General features: G+C 41.9%; 1 protein-coding gene across 1 annotated transcript in view; it reads right to left on the bottom strand.

The window, feature by feature from the left end:
• loxl4 (lysyl oxidase-like 4) overlaps positions 1-24264 on the bottom strand; it is a 97340-nt gene extending 73076 nt beyond the window's left edge. The window contains exons 1-4 of the mRNA XM_061910218.1: positions 24214-24264; positions 19541-19876; positions 13439-13740; positions 10695-10909 (exon numbers count right to left, since the gene is read on the bottom strand). Coding sequence (XP_061766202.1) covers positions 10695-10909; positions 13439-13740; positions 19541-19856 — 833 coding nt within the window. The 5' untranslated portion in view covers positions 19857-19876; positions 24214-24264. The remainder of the gene's footprint in view (positions 1-10694; positions 10910-13438; positions 13741-19540; positions 19877-24213) is intronic.
• Positions 24265-26167: the final 1903 nt, after the last annotated feature.

The following is a 26167-nucleotide window of genomic DNA, read 5'->3' as shown; positions in this document are numbered from 1 at the left end:
CTGCCGCAGATCTTTGACTATAGCTTTTTTGCAGAGGGTCCCTAAATACCGCAGAGCTCTGCTGTAACTTTGACAAAATGAATAGACCAAAATCAAATGTCCACTGTAGAGGACACTGGTTCTCTTGAGTCTGCCCCCCCCCCCCTGATCCTTAGCTTTATAGAAATGTATTTGAATACCCCAGATGTATGCTGTTTAATCATCCCACCCTGAAAAAGACCACTTGAAATAAATCTTTAAAAGGCCCAACATTAACATGACTCAGTAGAAGCATTTAAGTCTCACCTTAAAACTCATCTGTATACTCTAGCCTTTAAATAGACTCCCTTTTTAGACCAGTTGATCTGCCGTTTCTTTTCTTTTTCTCCTATGTCCCACTCTCCCTTGTGGAGGGGGTCCGGTCCGATCCGGTGGCCATGTACTGCTTGCCTGTGTATCGGCTGGGGACATCTCTGCGATGCTGATCCGCCTCCGCTTGGGATGGTTTCCTGCTGGCTCCGCTGTGAACGGGACTCTCGCTGCTGTGTTGGATCCGCTTTGGACTGGACTCTCGCGACTGTGTTGGATCCATTGTGGATTGAACTTTCACAGTATCATGTTAGACCCGCTCGACATCCATTGCTTTCCTCCTCTCCAAGGTTCTCATAGTCACCATTGTCACCGATGTCCCACTGGGTGTGAGTTTTCCTTACCCTTATATGGGCCTACCGAGGATGTCGTGGTGGTTTGTGCAGCCCTTTGAGACACTAGTGATTTAGGACTATATAAGTAATCATTGATTGATTGATTGATGTCTATGGTTAGTGTATGTAAACATGTCATCACAACTGTTTATTGCCCGGTGGGAAAAAAACTGCTAAAAAGCCGCTCGCATGTATGAAGACATGAGTCAGGAATCACTCAACGACCTGACAAAACTAGAAGACCAGTCCAAATAAAAGGAATGTTTGTAAATCAAAAGCCGGACCTACACGGGCTCTCTCAACAAACTTCAACCATAATTAAAGATATTTTACACAAGCAAGTGAAAATCGGAATGGGCTTCAACCCCCTCCATCCACCACCTTCTTTGGCTGTCCGGGCTTCCTCTCACTCCCACACACACACACGGCTATAATCTGGGGTGGTTTTTTTTCACTCTCAGCAGAAACCCTAGAGAGCCTCGGTCTGACCAACCTGTAATTACAGCATCTTTAGAATCTCGTCCAAGAGACACAGGCGGCCCAAGAGACACGGCCTGGTTAAGGATTCCTAAGAATTGATTTTTCTAGGGCCTCGGAACAAGGTGGAGAAACACGATGGGGTGTGTCAGGGACTTAAAATGTGGCCCAAAACCACGCAACACGAGCTGGTAGATTTCCTGGCTCTGGTTTCAGGAGCAGATGTTAGAAGAAATGCGAACGTCACTATTGTCTGAGAAACGGAATTGTTTTGGGTGACTCTGCTGACGTTGAGTAATTGCCGCTTCTATTTCGGTGCCTGCTTACAACGAGCAAAACAAACCATGTACAAAAAAGGAGCATTGCCTGTTGTTTTGGAGACAAACACGTACCAAAACTCGGATATTAGAACTCTATTTAATAATACAACTCTAACATTTGACAACCAAACAATTAAACAAGGCGACACGGTAAAGAATCTGGGTGTTATCTTCGACCCAAGTCTCTCCTTTGAGGCACACATTAAAAGCGTTACTAAAACGGCCTTCTTTCATCTCCGTAATATCGCTAAAATTCGCTCCATTCTGTCCACTAAAGACGCTGAGATCATTATCCATGCGTTTGTTACGCCTCGTCTCGACTACTGTAACGTATTATTTTCGGGTCTCCCCATGTCTAGCATTAAAAGATTACAGTTGGTACAAAATGCGGCTGCTAGACTTTTGACAAGAACAAGAAAGTTTGATCACATTACGCCTGTACTGGCTCACCTGCACTGGCTTCCTGTGCACTTAAGATGTGATTTTAAGGTTTTACTACTTACGTATAAAATACTACACGGTCTAGCTCCATCCTATCTTGCCGATTGTATTGTACCATATGTCCCGGCAAGAAATCTGCGTTCAAAGGACTCCGGCTTGTTAGTGATTCCCAAAGCCCAAAAAAAGTCTGCGGGCTATAGAGCGTTTTCATTTCGGGCTCCAGTACTCTGGAATGCCCTCCTGGTAACAGTTCGAGATGCCACCTCAGTAGAAGCATTTAAGTCTCACCTTAAAACTCATTTGTATACTCTAGCCTTTAAATAGACTCCCTTTTTAGACCAGTTGATCTGCCGTTTCTTTTCTTTTTCTTCTATGTCCCACTCTCCCTTGTGGAGGGGGTCCGTTCCGATCCGGTGGCCATGTACTGCTTGCCTGTGTATCGGCTGGGGACATCTCTGCGCTACTGATCCGCCTCCGCTTGGGATGGTTCCTGCTGGCTCCGCTGTGAACGGGACTCTCGCTGCTGTGTTGGATCCGCTTTGGACTGGACTCTCGCGACTGTGTTGGATCCATTACGGATCGAACTTTCACAGTATCATGTTAGACCCGCTCGACATCCATTGCTTTCCTCCTCTCCAAGGTTCTCATAGTCATCATTGTCACCGACGTCCCACTGGGTCATTATTGTCACCGATGTCCCACTGGGTGTGAGTTTTCCTTGCCCTTATGTGGGCCTACCGAGGATGTCGTAGTGGTTTGTGCAGCCCTTTGAGACACTAGTGATTTAGGGCTATATAAGTAAACATTGATTGATATTAGACTAGAACAGGGGTGTCGAACTCAAATACAGAGTGGGCCAAAATTTAAAACTAAAGGAAGCCGCGGGCCGAGATTGAACAAATGAATCCTTTAATAGGGACCCAAACAAGTTTTGCATTGAATATTGACCAAGCAAGGCTTATATAACTTTATAGTGCCATGCAAAAACCGAGTTTTAAATAATAATAATTAAAAAATATCAATGGCATATCATAATAAATAAACATACAGATTGAATGCCTCTTTTCAGCGGCAGGTTTGAGTTGAGGCGGGGTTTGGTGGTATATTGTAGCATCCCTGAAGAGTTAGTGATGCAAGGGGTTCTGGGTATTTGTTCGGCTGTGTTTATGTTGTTCTCCCGAAATGTGTTTGTCATTCTTGTTTGCTGTGGGTTCACAGTGTGGCGTATATTTGTAACAGTGTTAAAGTTGTTTATACGGCCACCCTCAGTGTGACCTGTATGGCTGTTGACCAAGTATGCCTTGCATACACTTGTGTGTGTGTGTATGAGCCGCATATATTATGTGAGTGGGCCGGCACGCTGTTTGTATGGCGTAAAAGCGGACGTGGCGACATGTAGAGAACATTAAAGGCAGTGCTTTTACGGCCCGCCCCCAATATTATTGTCCGGGTGGAAGTCGGGAGGGGCACTGAACTTCGGGAGTCTCCCGGGAAAATCAGGAGGGTTGACGAGTATGAGTATTAGTGGTGAATGCGGTGTTACAGCGGCGGGACAGCTAATTCGAATCTTTGTGAAAATAATTAAAAAATAATTTACGGAACATCATTAGTAATTTTTCCTGATAAAGATTAATTTTAGAATTTTGATGACTTGTTTTAAATAGGTTAAAATCCAATCTGCACTTTGTTATAATATATGACAAATTGGACCAAGCTATATTTCTAACGAATTTGAAGTGAATTATATTTATATAGCGCTTTTCTCTAGTGACTCAAAGCGCTTTACATAGTGAAACCCAATATCTAAGTTACATTTAAACCAGTGTGGGTGGCACTGGGAGCAGGTGGGTGAAGTGTCTTGCCCAAGGACACAACAGCAGTGACTATGATGGCAGAAGCGGGAATCGAACCTGCAACCCTCAAGTTGCTGGCACGGCGACTCTACCAACCGAGCTATACCGCAAATCATTATTTCTTCTAGATTTTCCCGAAAACATTTTTTTTTAAAGAAATTCAAAAGACTTTGAAATAACATTTTAATTTGATTCTACAAATGTTCTGGATTTGCCAGAATATTTTTTGGGAATTTTATTCATAAATTTGAAGAAATATTTTACAATTATTCTTTGTCGAAAAAACACAGAAGCTCAAATGAAGAATTAAATTAAAATGTATTTATTATTGTTTACAATAATGTTAATTTGATATTGCCTCAAGGGCCAAATGAAATTACATGGCGGGCCAAATTTGGCCCGCGGGCCAGAGTTTGACACCAATGAACTAGAACCGTTCCAAGCAGAGAGACGGATCATCTACCTAAGACATTTTGGATCAAACTTCAATGTTGGTTGGTGTTTTGGAGAAAGTCCACACAAAGAGCAGACATAAGCAATGTGAGACTCCTGCAAACGCTACACAGAAAAGCCCAAAAGAGGTTCAAACCAAGAACCTTTTAGTCCCAAAATGCCATTTTAGACACCATAACAAGTGTGGTAGATTTTAAGGTTGCAAAGGCATGAATTCTCCTTTGAGCTGGACTCAAAAAAAGAACCAGATTGAACAGTGGACAGAAAGGCAGCCATTATTTGTATCAGGTGAGGCAGGTGAGGCAGCGTGCCTCACCTGGTGACTTGAACATGAGATGTTCCAAAACGAAGTAATAAAATAAAATAAGTTTTAATACTTCTCTTTTGGTTTATGCTTTCTATGTGAATTTGGTTTGGTTCCTGTATGCCGTATTTCCTTGAATTGCCACCGGGCATATAGTATGCGCCTGCCTTGAATTACTGGCTTCGCAAAATAAATAGCGCATGCTTAGTATTACCGCCGGGTCAAACTCGTGACGTCACGAGTGACACTTCCCCTGTCATCATTTTCAAAATGGAGGAGGCTGATTTCAATACTGGTAATTTGAAATCGCATAAAGGGAAGAAAATTAAGAGTTATTCAGTAGGATTTAAGGTCCAAGCTTACATCACACTCAAATTTTTACTGCATATCTGCCGGAGTGAGAAGAGGTTTTAAAATAATTAGCGCATGCTTACTTTTACCGCATGTATTTGGTAAGCGCAGGAGTGAGAAGAGGTTTTAAATGAATTAGCGCCCCAGCGGCAATTCAAGGAAATACGTTATATTGACAATTTTCATGGTCAAAATAGCGAAAATTCCATGTTTCCTGATCAAAACAATGCAGCTGACGAGAAGTGAGGCAGACACAGGCGGTGCCTCCACGGCTACACACAGTGTGTATTGGGCGTGCGTGCGAGGGAGCGCATGCTTGTTGCCATGTGGCTCAGGCAGGTCTTGAGGCAGAAAGTACCTCTGCCTCAAGGTAGGGGGGCGATATATTGTCAACTTGCAGTTCAATGCCTCAGCAGTACTCTGACTCGCCACACTGGGAGAAGTGGGGGCACTCAAGCTAGCAGACACATGTCTCTCTAGCATAAGCCAGCATTTTTTTTTATTTTCTTTTTATTTAACTGTATTTATAACAAACATGGCATTTTTATTAGAGTAAGCCAGCGTTTGGGGGTGTTTTTTTGTCGGATGCAAAAATATTGTTTAATTTTTGGGAATTAAATTGAATGAAATGAATGATTCCGCCAATTTGGAGGATTATATACTGCATCCAAGATCGAATATTTCTCCAAACTGGACTTTAAGACTAAATGAATGCAATCATACAAAGTACGTTTTCATGGAGGATAGCTATTGCTGCTTCAGATACAAATACAGAAAGGTCAAATACACTCACAATAGTTGATTTATTTTGTTAAAAGCAAATGTAGTTTTTTGACCCATTTATCACATCATAATATCATTATGATAACGTTTTTATGAAAGCGAATAACTCCCTTTTTGTTCCTGTAACTATAATGTGCAACCTAAATCAACAATGACTAGAGCTGCTCATATGAATTTACGTTTTAAAAAAAAAGAATAAAAAAAAAGTATGTACCGTATTTCCTTGAATTGGCGCCGCGTCAAACTCGTGACGTCACGAGTGACACTTCCCCTGTCATCATTTTGAAAATGGAGGAGGCTGATTTCAATACCGATAATTTGAAATCCCATAAAGGGAAGAAGATTAAGGATTTAAGGTCCAAGCTATTGAATACCGGTATGCTAAAAAGAACAGTAAGCAGCTATGTTTTATTAACATACCGTAGCTGCGTGTGTCAAATAGGAGTCATTAAATGACTCCCGCCTCCTGGTGGTAGAGGGCGCTAGTGATCCTTCTTGCGACTACTCGGCTGCAGAAGAAGTGACAATGAGTGACGTGATATGTGCTGGGACGGGTGTAACGCGGGTGGTGCACGACGGACCTTTTAGGATGTAACACTCCGATGCTGGCTATGTAAACAACCAGGCTGAAATAAAGCATGTTCCAGTCCTAAATACCCAGTGTATTATTTATACAATAACACTTCGTGGTGGCAGCGGTGGGATAAAGAGATCACCCACGGAGCTGAACGGGAGGGGGAGTTGTCCGAGGATAATTCTGTCGTCGCCCGCACTTGAGGAGCCGAGCTAACTGATAGCATCGGTCTTATAGCAGTTTTTCTAAACTGGACTTTCAATCGAAGCAGGAGGTAATAAAGGAAGATCTCCATCGAGACAGAGAGACTTTTAAAACTGAAGAAAGATAAGGAAGACTTATATAAACAAGTTATTGATGCTTTTGATCAGAAGGAGCTGGCATGGACTTCATTTATAAGTAAAGGTTAGAGCAGGGGTCACCTGGTCGCCCGTAAGGACCAGATGAGTCGCCCGCTGGCCTGTTCTAAAAATAGCTCAAATAGCAGCACTTACCAGTGAGCTGCCTCTATTTTTTAAATGTTATTTATTTACTAGCAAGCTGGTCTCGTTTTGCTCGACATTTTTAATTCTAAGAGAGACAAAACTCAAATAGAATTTTAAAATCCCAGAAAATATTTTAAAGACTTGGTCTTCACTTGTTTGAATAAATTCATTTATTTTTTTACTTTGCTTCTTATAACTTTCTGAAAGACAATTTTAGAGAAAAAATACAATCTTAAAAATGATTTTAGGATTTTTAAACACATATACTTTTTTATCTTTTAAATTCCTTCTTCTTCTTTCCTGACAATTTAAATCAATGTTCAAGTAAATATTTTATTTTGTGAAGAACAATAAATAAATTTTAATTCAAATCTTCATTTTAGCTTCTGTTTTTTCGACGAAGAATATTTGTGAAATATTTCTTCAAATTTATGATTAAAAAAATATATATATATATTCTGGCAAATCTAGAAAATCTGTAGAATCAAATTTAAATCTTATTTTAAAGTGGATTTTAACCTATTTGAAACATATCATCAAAATTCGAAAATGAATCTTAATCAGGAAAAATTACTAATGATGTTCCATAAATAATTTTTGAAATTTTTTCAAAAAGATTCGAATCAGCTAGTTTTTCTCTTCATTTTTTTCGATTGAATTTTGAATTTTAAAGAGTCGAAATTGAAGATAAACTATGTTTCAAAATTAAATGTTCATTTTTTTCCTGTTTTGTCCTCTTTTAAACCGTTCAATTAAGTGTCTTTTTCATCATTTATTCTCTACAAAAAAAACTTCCGTAAAAAGGAAAAAAATGTACGGCGGAATGACAGACAGAAATACCCATTTATTTATTAAAGGTAAATTGAGCAAATTGGCTATTTCTGGCAATTTTATTTAAGTGTGTATCAAACTGGTAGCCCTTCGCATTAATCAGTACCCAAGAAGTAGCTCTTGGTTTCAAAAAGGTTGGTGACCCCTGGGTTGGACCATAATAACCTTTTTTTTTTTATTAAATGTGCTAATCATGATGGTATCCTTACATCACACTCAAATTTTTACTGCATGCCTTTGGTAAGTGCCGGAGTGAGAAGAGGTTTTAAAATAATTAGCGCGTGCTTACCTTTACCGCATGCCTTTGGTAAGCGCAGGAGTGAGAAGAGGTTTTAAAAATAATTAGCGCATGCTTACTTTTACCGCATGCCTTTGGTAAGTGCCGGAGTGAGAAGAGGTTTTAAAATAATTAGCGCATGCTTACTTTTACCGCATGCCTTTGGTAAGCGCAGGAGTGAGAAGAGGTTTTAAATTAATTAGCGCCCCTGGCGGCAATTCAAGGAAATACGTCCTTTAAAAGTGGAGCAGTGCATTGCTGACTCAAGCCGGAGATGCTCTACTGACAATAAAACGGGCGACTTCACAAAATAAAGACTCCCAGCCTCACACCCTGGCCGAGGGTATCGACGGAACAGTTAAAGCACAATCAGGCGGTGATATTACACCTCGGGATGGGAATCCCAAATTAAAAGCCGGACTGTTTGTCTGCGAGAGAAGATAGCTTCAGGTAATAAGGTGTGCTTTGGCTGCTGAGAGGTGTAAGGCAGGGGTCAGCAACCTTTTTGAAACCAAGAGCTACTTCTTGGGTACTGATTAATGCCAAGGGCTACCAGTTTGATACACACTTAAATACATTGCCAGAAATAGCCAATTTTCTCAATTTACCTTTAATAAATACATCTATATATAGGAAGAAAAATGGGTATTTCTGTCTGTCATTCCATCGTACATTTTTTTCCGGTATAGCTCGGTATGTAGAGTGGCCATGCCAGCAACTTGAGGGTGGCAGGTTCGATTCCCGCTTCCGCCATCCTAGTCACTGCCGTTGTGTCCTTGAGCAAGACACTTTACCCACCTGCTCCCAGTGCCACCCACACTGGTTTAAATGTAACTTAGATATTGGGTTTCGCTATGTAAAGCGCTTTGAATCACTCGAGAAAAGCGCTATATAAATATAATTCACTTCACTTAGACCCTGCCCCAAGTGGAGGAGTTCAAGTACCTAGGAGTCTTGTTCACGAGTGAGGGAAGAGTGGATCGTGAGATCGACAGGCGGATCGGTGCGGCGTCTTCAGTAATGCGGACGTTGTATCGATCCGTTGTGGTGAAGAAGGAGCTGAGCCGGAAGGCAAAGCTCTCAATTTACCGGTCGATCTACGTTCCCATCCTCACCTATGGTCATGAGCTTTGGGTCATGACCGAAAGGATAAGATCACGGGTACAAGCGGCCGAAATGAGTTTGGGGCTCTCCCTTAGAGATAGGGTGAGAAGCTCTGCCATCCGGGAGGAACTCAAAGTAAAGCCGCTGCTCCTTCACATCGAGAGGAGCCAGATGAGGTGGTTCGGGCATCTGGTCAGGATGCCACCCGAACGCCTCCCTAGGGAGGTGTTTAGGGCACGTCCAACCGGTAGGAGGCCACGGGGAAGACCCAGGACACGTTGGGAAGACTATGTCTCCCGGCTGGCCTGGGAACGCCTCGGGATCCCCCGGGAAGAGCTAGACGAAGTGGCTGGGGAGAGGGAAGTCTGGGTTTCCCTGCTTAGGCTGTTACCCCCGCGACCCGACCTCGGATAAGCGGAAGATGATGGATGGATGGATTCACTTCACTCCTTTTACGGAAGGTTTTTTTGTAGAGAATAAATGATGAAAAAAACACTTAATTGTACGGTTTAAAAGAGGGAAAAACACGAAAAAGATGAACATTTTATTTTGAAACATGGTTTATCTTCAATTAAAATTCAAAATTCAACCGAAAAAAAGAAGAGAAACACTACCTAATTCGAATCTTTTTGAAAAAATTAAAAAAAGAATTTATGGAACATCTTTAGTAATTTTTCCTGATTAAGATTAATTTTAGAATTTGGATGACATGTTTTAAATAGGTTCAAATCCAATCTGCACTTTGTGTCAGAATCCATCCATCCATCCATTTTCTACCGCTTACTCCCTTTTGGGGTCGCGAGGGGCGCTGGCGCCTACCTCAGCTACAATCGGGCGGAAGGCGGGGTACACCCTGGACAAGTCGCCACCTCATCGCAGTTAGAATATATAACAAATTGTACCAAGCTATATTTCTAACAAATACAAATCATTATTTCTTCTAGATTTTCCAGAACAAAAATTTTAAAAGAAATTCAAAAGACTTTGAAATAACATTTTAATTTGATTCTACAAATTTTCTGGATTTGCCAGAATAATTTTTTTGAATTTTATTCATAAATTTGAAGAAAATTTTCACAATTATTCTTTGTCGAAAAAACACAGAAGCTCAAATGAAGAATAAAATAAAATGTATTTCTTATTGTTTACGATAAAAAAAATTTTTTTATTTGAACATTGATTTAAATTGTCAGGAAAGAAGAGGAAGGAATTTATGTTTTTAGGAATCCTAAAAACATTTTTAAGGTTGTATTTTTTCTCTAAAATTGTCTTTCTGAAAATTATAAGAAGCAAAGTAAAAAAATAAATGGATTTATTTAAACAAGTGAAGACCAAGTCTTTAAAATATTTTCTTGGATTTTCAAATTCTATTTAAGTTTTGTCTCTCTTAGAATTAAAAATGTCAAGCAAAACGAGACCAGCTTGCTAGTAAATAAATACAATTTAAAAAATAGAGGCAGCTCACTGGTAAGTGCTGCTATTTGAGCTATTTTTAGAACAGGCCAGCGGGCGACCCATCTGGTCCTTACGGGCTACCTGGTACCGCGTTGGTGACCCCTGCTGTAAGGAGAGGGAACAGAGACCCTCTTATCATTCCCTTGAAGCTGAGCAGAGGAGGGGGAACGCTGCAATGTGGAGATAACCATGACAAACTTATCCCGCCTCTAAAGCAGACGTTTTTGCTTTTTATTCATCGCTGACTTTTTAGCCGAGTGTTTTTCCGTCCTTGCGGGGGTGAAAAAAGGCGGCAACACTCACTTGTACATTTTGACGTTAGGCGGAGCGGCCTCTGGAAAGCCGAGCATCCCGCAGAGGACTCTGCTGCTGTTGAGAGTCCAGCCCATGTCGCAGACCTGCCTCCACCTCCCGGCGTGCTTCACTTCCACCACGCCTTCCGTGACCAAGCTCTTCTTCTTGGTCGCCATCAGGACGGGCCTCAGGCGCACTTCCTCGATCCGGACCTTACTGTGACCCTGATGGGGGGGTAAGTCCGCAACAGGCAACGTTACCAAAAATGTAGACTTTAAAGGGGAACATTATCACAATTTCAAAAGGGTTAAAAACAATAAAAAATCAGTTCCCAGTGGCTTGTTGTATTTTTTTTCAAAATTTTTACCGGTCCCGGAATATCCCTAAATAAAGCTTTAAAGTGCCTTATTTTCGCTATCTTCGAAACCACTATCCATTTCCCTGTGACGTCATACAGGGCTGCCAATACAAACAACATGGCGGTTACCACAGCAAGATATAGCGACATTAGCTCGAATTCAGACTCGGATTTCAGCGGCTTAAGCGATTCAACAGATTACGCATGTATTGAAATAGATGGTCGGAGTATGGAGGCAGATAGCGAAAACGAAATTGAAGAAGAATTGAAGCCATTGAGCGAATAGCTATTGACGCTATTCGGCCATAGCGCGGGTGTACCTAATGAAGTGGCCCATAGCATGGCTGCCTTATTAGCATCGCCGGTAAAATGTGCGGACCAAACGATCAGGACTTTCGCATCTTGTGACACCGGAGCGACTTGAATCCGTCGATTGGTAAGTGTTTGTTCCGCATTAAATGTGGGTATCTAGTTTCAAATGTACATACAGCTAGCGTAAATAGCATGTTAGCATCGATTAGCTGGCAGTCATGCCGTGACCAAATATGTCTGATTAGCACATAAGTCAACAACATCAACAAAACTCGCCTTTGTGATTTCGTTGACTTAATCGTTGCAAATGCATCTGCAGGTTATCCATACATCTCTGTGCCATGTCTGTCTTAGCATCGCCGGTCAAATGTGCGGACCAAACGATCAGGACTTTCGCATCTTGTGACACCGGAGCGACTTAAATCCGTCGATTGGTAAGTGTTTGTTTCGCATTAAATGTGGGTATCTAGTTTCAAATGTACATACAGCTAGCATAAATAGCATGTTAGCATCGATTAGCGTAGCATGTTAGCATCGATTAGCTGGCAGTCATGCCGTGACCAAATATGTCTGATTAGCACATAAGTCAACAACATCACCAAAACTAACCTTTGTGATTTCGTTGACTTAATCGTTGCAAATGCATCTGCAGGTTATCCATACATCTCTGTGCCATGTCTGTCTTAGCATCACCGGTAAAATATGCGGACCAAACGATCAGGACTTTCGCATCTTGTGACACCGGAGCAACTTAAATCCGTCGATTGGTAAGTGTTTGTTTCGCATTAAATGTGGGTATGTAGTTTCAAATGTACATACAGCTAGCGTAAATAGCATGTTATCATCGATTAGCGTATCATGTTAGCATCGATTAGCTGGCAGTCATGCCGTGACCAAATATGTCTGATTAGCACATAAGTCAACAACATCACCAAAACTAACCTTTGTGATTTCGTTGACTTAATCGTTGCAAATGCATCTGCAGGTTATCCATACATCTCTGGGCCATGTCTGTCTTAGCATCGCCGGTCAAATGTGCGGACCAAACGATCAGGACCTTCACATCTTGTGACACTGGAGCGACTTAAATCCGTCGATTGGTAAGTGTTTGTTTCGCATTATATGTGGGTATCTAGTTTCAAATGTACATACAACTAGCGTAAATAGCATGTTAGCATCGATTAGCGTAGCATGTTAGCATCGATTAGCTGGCAGTCATGCCGTGACCAAATATGTCCGATTAGCACATAAGTCAACAACATCACCAAAACTCACCTTTGTGATTTCGTTGACTTAATCGTTGCAAATGCATCTGCAGGTTATCCATACATCTCTGTGCCATGTCTGTCTTAGCATCGCCGGTCAAATGTGCGGACCAAACGATCAGAACTTTCGCATCTTGTGACTTAAATCCGTCGATTGGTAAGTGTTTGTTTCGCATTAAATGTGGGTATCTAGTTTCAAATGTACATACAGCTAGCGTAAATAGCATGTTAGCATCGATTAGCATAGCATGTTAGCATCGATTAGCTGGCAGTCATGCCGTGACCAAATATGTCTGATTAGCACATAAGTCAACATCAACAAAACTCACCTTTGTGATTTCGTTGACTTGATCGTTGCAGGTTAGCCATACATCTCTGTGCCATGTCTGTCTTAGCACCGCCGGTCAAATGCGAAGACACTTTAGTACATTCAATGGGGGTCTGGCGGCAGATTTCTTGCCGGTGGTGCAACTTGAATCCCTCCCTGTTAGTGTTGTTACACCCTCCGACAACACACCGACGAGGCATGATGTCTCCAAGGTTCCAAAAAATAGTCGAAAAAACGGAAAATAACAGAGCTGAGACCCGGTGTTTGTAATGTGAAAATGAATATGGCGGGTGTGTTACCTCGGTGACGTCATCGCTAAAAGACCGATAAACAGAAAGGCGCTTAATTTGCCAATATTCCCCCATTTAGAGTTCGGAAATCGGTTAAATATAGACATGGTCTTTTTTCTGCAACATCAAGGTATATATCGACGCTTGCATAGGTTTGGTGATAATGTTCCCCTTTAATTAGTGGTTGTGTGCAGCCATACCTGGCTAAGGTACTGCCTCTGGATGATCGGGACCTCATACGCATGTCCGTTGCCGTAGTAACCATATCCGATGCGCCTGCGGGTGGTCACAAGGCCTTGCAACTGGGGGGGGGGACCGCCTTGGGTCCTGTTGGCGTTGCTTCGGTCTATGACGCCGGTCTGTGCTTGCCTGCGCTCGGCAGTGCACATCACCCCCAAGTCTTCGGAGTGTTTGCAGTCATTCACTCCCCAACCGCTGTGTTTGCAGTCCTTTAAGGACTTCTCCGAACCATCGCAGTGAACATTGTCCATCCATATGGGGCCTTGAAGGAAGGAGGAAAAGTGAGTACACTTCGGGGTAACAAAGAGTTTCTCGATTTTAGACGATTCTTGATTCAAAATCACAATTTTTTTTAATAACATTGAGTGCCCGTACTGTGATTAACTAAATTCCTCTATAGAATAGATAAAGAGCTATGATACATTTCTATATTACTTAAAAGAAAACTGTTATCGTTTAATAAAATGCTTCCAAACATTTAATAAAGTGAGAGAGGTATTCAACATTTCTCTTTTCTAAAGTACAAACCCCGTTTCCATATGAGCTGGGAAATTGTGTTAGATGTAAATATAAACGGAATACAATGATTTGCAAATCATTTTCAACCCATATTCAGTTGAATATGCTACAAAGACAACATATTTGATGCTCAAACTGATATACATTTTTTTTTTGTGCAAATAATCATGAACTTTAGAATTTGATGCCAGCAACACGTGACGAAGAAGTTGGGAAAGGTGGCGATAAATACTGATAAAGTCGAGGAATGCTCATCACACACTTATTTGGAACATCCCAAAGGTGTGCAGGCTAATTGGGAACAGGTGGGTGCCATGATTGGGTATAAAAGCAGCGTCCATGAAATGCTAAGTCATTCACAAACAAGGATGGGGCGAATGTCACCAATTTGTAAGCAAATTGTCAAACAGTTTTAGAACAACATTTCTCAACGAGATATTGCAAGGAATTTAGGGATTTTACCATCTACAGTCCGTAAAACCATCAAAAGGTTCATAGAATCTGGAGAAATCACTGCACATAAGCGATGATATTACGAACCTTTGATCCCTCAGGCGGTACTGCATCAAAAACAGACATCAGTGTGTAAAGGATATCACCACATGGGCTCTTCATAAAACCACTGTCAGTAACTACAGTTGGTTGCTACATCTGTAAAGTGCAAGTTAAAACTCTGCCATGCAAAGCAAATCTCATTTATCAACAACACCAAGGAACACCGCTGGCTTCGCTGGACCCGAGCTCATCTAAGATGGACTGATGCAAAGTGGAAAAGTGTTCTGTGGTCTGACGAGTCCACATTTCAAATAATATTTGGAAACTGTGGACGATGTGTCCTCCAGAACAAAAGAGGAAAATAACCATCCGGATTGTTATAGGCGCAAAGTTCAAAAGCCAGCATCTGTGATGGTATGGGGGTGTATTAGTGCCCAAGGCATGGGTAACTTACACATCTGTGAAGGCACCATTAATGCTGAAAGGTCCATACAGGTTTTGGAGAAACATATGTTATCATCCAAGCCACGTTATCATGGACGCCCCTGCTTATTTCAGCAAAATGATACCAAGCCACATGTTACAACAGCGTGGCTTCGTAGTAAAAGTGTGCAGGTACTTTTCAGGCCCACCTGCAGTCCAGACATGTGTCCCATTTAAAATGTTCGGCACATTATGAAGATTAAAATACGACAACAAGACCCCGGACTGTTGAACGCTTAATAATTGTTTTCCCCCTTTGTCATGAAAAAGGGAGTTTTTTGTGGTTAGTGCACTAATTGTGTTTTTATGTTGATTTAATAAAAAAAAAAATATATATTTTTTTTTTGATAAATCCATCCATCCATTTTCTACCGCTTATTCCCTTTCGGGGTCGCGGGGGGCACTGGCGCCTATCTCATAAAAATTAATTTAAAAATTCTTCTGCGGCCCGGTGGTTGGGGACCACTGCATTAATGTACTATAAAAATGGCGACTTCTATCAGGAGTTGTAATATACATCTAATAAGTTATTGTTGTGTTTAGTGGGACAGGCAGTTAAGTTGGAGAAAATGATTATGTGTGGCCCGGTACCAAATGCGTCACGGACCGGTATCGGTCCCCGGGACCGGCGGTTGGAGAACACCGCTCTAAGACAGTGATTCTCAAATGGGGGTACGCGTACCCATAGAGGGTAGTTAAAAGTATGCCAAAGTTTACGTGAGACTTTTAAAAAAATATTCTAAAAATAGCAACAATTCAAAAATCCTTTATAAATATATCCATCCATTTTCTACCGCTTATTCCCTTTCGGGGTCGCGCGGGGCGCTGGCGCCTATCTCAGCTACAATCGGGCGGAAGGCGGTGTACACCCTGGACAATCGCTAATCAACAAAATGTACTGTAAATTCATAAACGGTGGGGGAAAAAATACAACAATGCAATATTCAGTGTTGACAGCTAGATTTTTTGTGGACATGTTCTATAAATATTGATGTTAAAGACTTCTTTTTTTGTTAAGAAATGTTTAGAATGAAGTTGATGAATCCAGATGGATCTCTATTACAATCCCCAAAGAGGACACTTTAAGTTGATGATTACTTCTATGTGTAGAAATCTTTATTTATAATTGAACCACTTGTTTATTTTTCAACAAGTTCTTATTTATTTTTATATCTTTTTTTTTCCAGGGTGTACCTCGCCTTCCGCCCGATTGTAGCTGAGATAGGCGCCAGCGCCCCCCGCGACCCCGGAAGGGAATAAGCGGTAGAAAATGGATGGATGGATGGATCTTTTTTTTCCATATAGTTCAAGAAAGACCATTACAAATAAGCAATATTTTGCACTGTTCTATCTGTGTTGGCCCTGCGATGAGGTGGCGACTTGTCCAGGGTGTACGCCGCCTTCCGCCCGATTGTAGCTGAGATAGGCGCCAGCGCCCCCCGCCACCCCGGAAGGGAATAAGCGGTAGAAAATGGATGGATGGATGGATCTTTTTTTTCCATATAGTTCAAGAAAGACCATTACAAATAAGCAATATTTTGCACTGTTCTATCTGTGTTGGCCCTGCGATGAGGTGGCGACTTGTCCAGGGTGTACCCCGCCTTCCGCCCGATTGTAGCTGAGATAGGCCCCAGCGACCCCAAAAAGGGAATAAGCGGTAGAAAATGGATGGATGGATGGATGTTATATAATTTAATAAATCAGAAACTGATGACATAGTGCTGTATTTTACTTCTTTATCTCTTTTTTTGCCAACCAAAAATGCTTTGCTCTGATTAGGGGGTACTTGAGTTAAAAACATGTTCACAGGGGGTACATCACTGAAAAAAGGTTGAGAACCACTGCTCTAAGGCATGTGCGTGTTTAATTGCTATTACAGCGTCCCTTGAGAAGACCAACTGTCATAAAAAGGGTTGGTTAAAAAGCAAGGGCTGTGCACACGTTGTATTATTGAGTCATGATTTTTTTTTTTCGGGAAACAGACCACACAAGCGCTCTGAAATGATCCTCGTGTCTGACTTGGTCTGGCAGGCTGATTAGGGGGTTGCACCTTAGCGGCGTGTTCAGATGTTCGACACGCACTGTTTTACAAGGCGCTGCCTCTCAAATTCACCCCCACGTCCTCTTTCATTTGGATTTAAAAAGCAGTCGGAAAGAATGGCCGTCAACCGCAAGCCAAGTGTTGCACGACTATGGAAGGCGTATGCTGTCATTACCCTTCAACAAATGCCCCCTTTTTTTGGGGCGTACCAACCTGCAGCCTGCCAGGCGACCTTAGCACATACTCTCCCGAAAACCTCCCGGGACAAATTTTCTCCCGAAATTCAGACGGAGCTGGAGGCCACGCCCACTCCAGCTCCATGAGAACCTGACTCAATGTTGTGTCCCTCTTAAACAGGACAATACTGCCATCTACTGTACATAGAAAATAATGTACATATATTCTACATTTAAGTGCAGTCGAGGAACATGCATTAGGGAGTATGTTCTGAAGCCCACAGTAAAGAGACGTAACTTCATCACGTCGCCTGGTTATTGACTCTAACCCGATATATTACACCGTCGACGAGCAAAATGAAGTTCTAGAACGATTGGAAACAAGAATTTCAGTTTACCCAGGAGAGTTCGAAGGGGAAGGGGTATGTTGCCTGTAAATTTTGTAGAACAGACTTCTCTTTTGAACACGGTGAACGGATATACTCAGTCATGAACGGTCAGTCAGCGCAGCATCGTTCACAACCCAGTATTATGGCCCACCTCGCAAAATGGAGACCCGATGGTGTATCTTATGCTGAGACAAAGATGGCTATGCTGATAGCTGGAAGCAACATCCCGTTCTCATTTGCGGACGTCTACAACAAATCCGTGAAGGATGTTCCCGGATTCGGAGATCGCTCGCCAATACGCAAATGGCAGAACAAAGGTTACTCAAATAGTGAAAGGTAAGTGTTGTTGTTTGGTTTTTTTTAGTAACCAGCAAGCACAGTACAGTTAGAACAACTGTGTTTTTATTACTGTATATTTGATAGGTGCCGTCGGAAGTTCATCCATCCATCCATCCATTTTCTACCGCTTATTCCCTTTTGGGGTCGCGGGGGGCGCTGGCGCCTATCGGGCGGAAGGCGGGGTACACCCTGGACAAGCCAGATAGACAGACAACATTCACACTCACATTCACACACTAGGGCCAATTTAGTGTTGCCAATCAACCTATCCCCAGGTGCATGTCTTTGGTTAGTGGGAGGAAGCCGGAGTACCAGGAGGGAACCCACGCATTCACGGGGAGAACATGCAAACTCCACACAGGAAGATCCCGAGCCTGGATTTGAACCCGGGACTGCAGGAACGTCGTATTGTGAGGCAGACGCACTAACCCCTCTGCCACCGTGAAGCCCCGTCGGAAATTCAACAATTTCTTTTATTTATATATATAATATAATAGATATATATAGCTAGAATTCACTTAAAGTCAAGTATTTTATACATATATGTATATATGAAATATATATATGCCCTCCCGGTAACAGTTCGAGATGCCACCTCAGTAGAACCATTTAAGTCTCACCTTAAAACTCATTTGTATACTCTAGCCTTTAAATAGACTCCCTTTTTAGACCAGTTGATCTGCCGTTTCTTTTCTTTTTCTCCTATGTCCCACTCTCCCTTGTGGAGGGGGTCCGGTCCGATCCGGTGGCCATGTACTGCTTGCCTGTGTATCGGCTGGGGACATCTCTGCGCTGCTGATCCGCCTCCGCTTGGGATGGTTTCCTGCTGGCTCCGCTGTGAACGGGACTCTCGCTGCTGTGTTGGATCCGCTTTGGACTGGACTCTCGCGACTGTGTTGGATCCATTGTGGATTGAACTTTCACAGTATCATGTTAGACCCGCTCGACATCCATTGCTTTCCTCCTCTCCAAGGTTCTCATAGTCATCATTGTCACCGACGTCCCACTGGGTGTGAGTTTTCCTTGCCCTTATGTGGGCCTACCGAGGATGTCGTGGTGGTTTGTGCAGCCCTTTGAGACACTAGTGATTTAGGGCTATATAAGTAAACATTGATTGATTGATTGATATATGAAATACTCGAGTTGGTGAATTATGCGCCCCCCCCCCAACACACACACACACCTCCCGAAATCGGAGGTCTCAAGGTTGGCAAGAATGCCTTAGCAATATATCAGTGGGGCGGTATGGCTCAGTTGGTAGAGTAGCCGTGCCAGCAACTTGAGGGTTCCCCGGTTCGATCCCCGCTTCCGCCATCCAAGTCACTGCCGTTGTGTCCTTGGGCAAGACACTTTACCCACCTGCTCCCAGTGCCACCCACACTAGTTTAAATGTAACTTAGATATTGGGTTTCACTATGTAAAGCGCTTTGAGTCACTAGAGAAAAGCGCTATATAAATATAATTCACTTCACTTCATATCAGTACCAGACACACAAGTCATCTTTGTGCTTTTAGGCCGGCAGTTATTTTGGGTGTCTTAAATATTGGATGACTGTGCAATTTCTCATGTGCTTCCATTGCAGGAACGACAACGGCGTGTCTCAACCAGTGTTTCCTCACCTTGTCCTTCTCCGTACTTGGCACTGTGCGCCCACGTGATGCCCCCCTGGAAGCCCATCTCTCGACACACCACGTTGGCCAGGTTGATGTCCACCTCGTCGTCACACACCGTCCCCCAGGTGTTGTTGTGCAGCACCTCCACGCGACCCTCGTGAGGCTCCCGGGCAAAGTTCCCCGCCAGACGCACCTTGGCGACAGGTGCGCGTGGGGCCCGGCGACGATGTCCGGAAGTGGGGCGTCTGGGTTCCGCGCTCACAGTGGAGGAAAAGGAGAGGAAGAGGAGGAGGAGGAGGAAGCAGCCGGAGCAGAGGGTCATCGTGATGGAGAGGAGGGGGTCTGAGGATGAAGAAGGTAAAAGACTAAATAAGACCTTGGGGATTTATTGATTGAAATGTATTGATTACTTATATAAAAGAAAATAGGTGTAACGGTACACAAACATTTTGGTTCGGTACGTACCTCGGTTTAAAGAATATTCTCAGTAAAAAAACAACTAAATATACATTTTTTTGGTTATTTATTTACCAAATTTGTAAACAATGGCATAACATACATTTACACACAGGGTCCATTGCCAGGGTTAATGTGGTCAACATATATGAAATATAAACTAAATAAGATAAGGCTTCTTAACAAAACCTTTCTATGTATAAAATGCTTTTTTTTGATTGATTGATTGAGACTTTTATTAGTAGATTGCACAGTACAGACAGACAACATTCACACTCACATTCACACACTAGGGCCAGTTTAGTGTTGCCAATCAACCTATCCCCAGGTGCATGTATTTGGAGGTGGGAGGAAGCCGGAGTACCCGGAGGGAACCCACGCATTCACGGGGAGGACATGCAAACTCCACACAGAAAGATCCCGAGCCAGGGATTGAACCCTGACTATTCAGGACCTTCGTATTGTGAGGCGGACGAACTAACCCCTCTTCCACCGTGAAGCCCCCAGTACAGTATATATTCCGTACAATTGACCCCTGAATGGTAACACCCCAATAAGTTTTTCAACTTGTTTTTAAGGTCGGGGTCCACGTTCATCAACACACACCCCCCATGCCTGGCTAACTTGGCAGTAAAAGGATATATAGGCTTATCGTTCTTCCACCATAGAAGTGGGTCAAAATCTAGTTTTTATTGCAACCCCCTGCGACCCCCGAACGGTAGGGCTGGGCGTATCGATACCAAGTCGATACTTGGTGAGTATCGGTATCGTGATGGTATCGCTACTTCACTAAATTAAGCAAATCACTCCGATTTAAAAAAAAAATGTGAGCGCAGCGCAGCGCCCCTCACCACTCCACCCTCCTCCCTAGTGATGGGTCGCGAACGAGATTTAAAAACACTTTAAAAATTCATCTTCAACCCAAAATAAAATAAAATAAATACAATTAACATGACGCTTAGTGCGTTCGCGCACACACACATCAGTATAATTCACTCCGAGGTTCACTCGGACACGCACACTCACACGCGTGCGTTTCCAGTGCGACTTAATGTCTTGGTTGTAAACTGTCAAGTATTTTATTGCACTAAAATAACGATAAGAATTTCTCAGTTATTTTGTTTTGTGTTCATTTTTACAACTGTTTAATAACTAGTGTTTTCTTTTTTACTTAAGTTCGTGTGTGTTACCTGAATGGTAACACCCCAATAAGTTTTTCAACTTGTTTTTAAGTCGGGGTCCACGTTCATCAACACACCCCCAAGCCTGGCTAACTTGGCAGTAAAAGGATATATAGGCTTATTGTTCTTCCACCATAGAAGTGGGTCAAAATATAGTTTTTATTGACCCCTGAATGGTAACACCCCAATAAGTTTTTCAACTTGTTTTTAAGTCGGGGTCCACGTTCATCAACACACCCCCCAAGCCTGGCTAACTTGGCAGTAAAAGGATACATAGGCCTATTGTTCTTCCACCATAGAAGTGGGTCAAAATCTAGTTTTTATTGCAACCCCCTGCGACCCCCGAACGGTAGGGCTGGGCGTATCGATACTTGGTGAGTAATTCGCTCCGAGGTTCACTCGGACACGCACACTCACGCGTGCGTTTCCAGCGCGACTTAATGTCTTGGTTGTAAACTGTAAAATATTTTATTGCACTAAAATAACGATAAGAATTTCTCAGTTCTTTTGTTTTGTGTTCATTTTTACAACTGTTTAATAACTAGTGTTTTCTTTTTTGCTTAAGTTCGTGTGTGTTGTGAGGCGACTAGCCAAGTTCAGTATTTGTTTTCACCTTATTTGCACTACTTACTTTATTGTAATTGATATTATTACTTTTTTATTTGTATTTCTCAGTTCTTTTGTTTTGTGTTCATGTTTACAACTTTGTTCAATAACTAGAGTTTTGTTATTTACCTTAAGTGTTTGTGTGTTTTGAGGCGACAAGCCAGGTTCAGTAGTTGTTATTTGCATGACTTTATTGCTATTGATATTACTTTTGTAATAAATATTTTACTTTTTGACTTAAATCGTCAAACATATTTTTTGTTTTAATTTGTTTTCTGCAGGAGGACAAACATGACACAAACCTCCTTAATTGTTATAAAGCACACTGTTTATATTAAACACGCGTCACCGATTCGAGTATTTGGCGAGCGACGTTTTGTCCTACTAATTTTGGCGGTCCTTGAACTCACCGTAGTTTGTTTTCATGGATAACTTTCTCCGACTTCCTAAGACGTGCTTTATGCCACTTCTTTTCCCGTCTCATTTTGTCCACCAAACTTTTAACGCTGTGCATGAATGCACAAAGGTGAGTTTTGTTGATGTTATTGACTTGTGTGGAGTGCTAATCAGACATATTTGGTCACTGCAAGCTAATCGATGCTAACATGCTATTTAGGCTAGCTGTATGTACATATTGCATCATTATGCCTCATTTGTAGCTATATTTGAGCTCATTTAGTTTCCTTGAAGTCCTCATAATTCAATTTATATCTAACGACACACTATCTGTATGTAATATGGCTTTTATTTTTTTGCGGCTCGAGACGGATTTGTTTTTGTATTTTTGGTCCAGCATGGCTCTTTCAACATTTTGGGTTGCCGACCCCTGATGTAGAGGCATCAGTAAGACCTTAACCCCTTTGAGTTAATGAGAGAGATAAGTATAACTGTGTCAATCAAAAATAGTAAAGTGTCTGCAGTGTTTATGAACGAAATGATGCTTTAAATCCGGCGTTTGTGAGAACTTTCCCAGCAGGCACAAGACATTAAAACAAGTTTGAGAACTTGTTGAATTAGGTCCCGACGTTGGAACCACAAGCTTTTTGACGACGTTTAATCAAAGTTTGGTTCTGATGTTGATTTGACCATTGAAGTTTGGTCATTTCCCAACCAGTATTCTATATACATACAACGTTGAATTGATTGACTGATAGAAACTTTTATTAGTAGATTGCACAGTACAGTACATATTCCGTACAATTGACCACTAAATGGTAACACCCGAGTAAGTTTTTCAACTTGTTTAAGTCGGGGTCCACGTTAATCAATTCATGGTAAACCACATGCTTTTCGACATTTATTCAATGAAAGGTTGTGACGTTGATTTGACCTTTGAAAATTGGTCATTTCCCAACCAACAACGTGGATCCAACGTCGGACATCAACAAATACAACTATTTTGCGACGTTGTTTCAAAGTCAGTTTTAAAGGGACATGTATGTATAATCAATGTCCTGTGCCTTTAGGTTGGTAAACGTACAAATTTACAAAGTTTTTGGAAGAACATATGCTGCTATGTAAGCGCCATGGACGCCCCTGCTTATTTCAGCAAGACAATGCCAAGCCACATTCAGCAGCGTGGCTTCGTAAATAAAAAAAAAAAAAAAGAGTGCGGGTACTTTCCTGCAGTCCAGACCCGTCTCCCATCGATAAAATGTGTGGCACATTATGAAGCGTAAAATACGACAGTTGAACGACTGAAGCTCTACATAAAACAAGAATGGGAAATAATTCCACTTTCAAAGCTTCAACAATTAGTTTCCTCAGTTCCCAAACGTTTATTGAGTGTTGTTAAAAGAAAAGGTGATGTAACACAGTGGTGAACATGCCCTTTCCCAACTACCATGAAATTCTAAGTTAATTATTATTTGCGAAAAAAAATAACAATGTTTATGAGTTTGAACATCAAATATCTTGTCTTTGTAGTGCATTCAATTGAAAATGGGTTGAAAAAGGATTTGCAAATGATTGTATTCCGTTTATATTTACATCCGACGCAATTTCTAAACTCATATGGAAAAGGGGTTTGGTTAAGAGTGAACATGATGGCAAGTGCGAAAGTAAAACAATGTATCTCGGAATGTTAAACTATCGGTGGAAATGCACCAAACACGGCAAAAAAAAAAAAAAACAGAAGTACATGGTGCAACAAACTTTTCTAAGATGACAGAAGAAATCAACTTAGCGATTTGTGTATCATTGCACCCCCAAATATTTCGATCCAACACCCGTAATTGTTTCCAATGCATTTGATCAGACAGTGATGTGTCTGACATAAAAAAATTGTGTTTCCCCGGTCCACTGAAACAATACATCATCATGTCTTTAGTGTAGTAATATGATGAAAGGAAGTACTTTTGCCCTCCCAAAAAGCCAAAATAGAAAAGTGGTAGGAAACACGCGTTTACATGCGATGAAGGTTAAAAGTTGACCCACCTGACGAGCAGCAAGCGTGTGCAGTCGTGGACGTCTGAGTGAAGTCTGCAAAAATCTCTCCACACTCAATCCTCCCTTCTTCCCTCATATATCTCCTCCCCGCCTCCCTCCCTCACTCCCTCCCCCCCTCTGCTGCTACTGTAGGTCCCCTTAAGCAACGTCAGGCGTCGGCAAGACAATGCCGCGACACGCTCTGCTTTTCTATGAATACAAAGTTGCCTTCCGCCAGAGTTTAGGTTTCTGCGGACAGGCCGAATTGTGTGAATGGAAGTGTTGTCCATTCATGCTGTTCCTCTTTTTGTCAGACCAATAAATAAAAAAAAAAGCAACCATTAATCAACATTTAGGCAATTACGTGAAAATGTGCAATCATATTTGCCTCATGTCCCTCGTACTTTATTAATAAATTCTGTTTGGTAAAGTGGAACCTGTAAAGCAGCGATTCAACATTTCTGGTTTAAATATTCGAACAATAATTCTAAAACCTTATCGTCAGCATACCTCATTTTGGCGAGCATCAAAGGACTACCGTATTTTCCAGACTATAGTATATAGGCCCCACCCACTAAGTTTTAGAAGAAAAAATATTTGTCCGTATACAAACCCCGTTTCCATATGAGTTGGGAAATTGTGTTAGATGTAAATATAAACGGAATACAAGGGTTTGCAAATCCTTTTCAACCCATATTCAGTTGAATGCACCACAAAGACAACATATTTGATGTTCAAACTGATAAACTTAATTTTTTGGGGGGCAAATAATAATTAACTTAGAATTTAATGGCTGCAACACGTGCCAAAGTAGTTGGGAAAGGGCATGTTCACCACTGTGTTACATCACCTTTTCTTTTAACAACACTCAATAAACGTTTGGGAACTGAGGAAACTAATTGTTGAAGCTTTGAAAGTGGAATTCTTTCCCATTCTTGTTTTATGTAGAGCTTCAGTTGTTCAACAGTCAGGGGTCTCCGATGTCGTATTTTACGCTTCATAATGTGCCACACATTTACGATGGGAGACAGGTGTGGACTGCAGGCGGGCCAGGAAAGTAAATAAAAGGGTTGTACTAGTATAGCGCTTTTCTACCTTCAAGGTACTCAAAGCGCTTTGACACTACTTCCACATTCACCCATTCACACACACATTCACACACTGATGGAGGGAGCTGCCATGCAAGGCGCCAACCAGCACCCATCAGGAGCAAGGGTGAAGTGTCTTGCTCAGGACGCAACGGACGTGACGAGGTTGATACTAGGTGGGATTTGAACCAGGGGACCCCCGGGTTGCGCACGGCCACTCTTCCACTGCGCCACGCCGTCCCTGTACCCGAACTCTTTTTTTATGAAGCCACGCTGTTGTAACACGTGCTGAATGTGGCTTGGTATTGTCTTGCTGAAATAAGCAGGGGCGTCCATGAAAAAGACGGCGCTTAGGTGGTAGCATATGTTGTTCCAAAACCTGGATATACCTTTCAGCAGTCCTGCTTCATCCCAAGTGCAGGACTAATAGACTCAAGAACTCCTTTGTCCCACACGCCATTAGACTGTACAACTCCTCTCTGGGGCGGGGGGGCGGGGGGTATTAGGATGACAGGGGGATGCAAAAACATTAACAGTGCAATACTTTTTCATAACATGGTCACTACTGCCTACTTTGTCTTGTTATATTCTTATTTTACTGTTATATTGTTATTCCCATTGTTTTTATTCTTTTTGTAATATTTCTCTATTTTGTTTCCTTTAAACCCCCATTATTTACTTTTTTTTTTTTTTTTTAATTGATCTCAACTCTGTACACTGCTGCTGGAATTTTAATTTTCCTGAAGGAACTCTCCTGAAGGAATCTATAAAGTACTATCTATCTATCTATTAATGGTGCCTTCACAGATGTGTAAGTTACCCATGCCTTGGGCACTAATGCACCCCCCATACCATCATGGATACTGTTTTTTTAA

Source organism: Nerophis ophidion, linkage group LG09 (genome assembly GCF_033978795.1).
Source record: "Nerophis ophidion isolate RoL-2023_Sa linkage group LG09, RoL_Noph_v1.0, whole genome shotgun sequence".
Lineage (NCBI taxonomy): Eukaryota > Metazoa > Chordata > Actinopteri > Syngnathiformes > Syngnathidae > Nerophis > Nerophis ophidion.
This window is presented reverse-complemented; position numbering and strand designations above follow the sequence as displayed.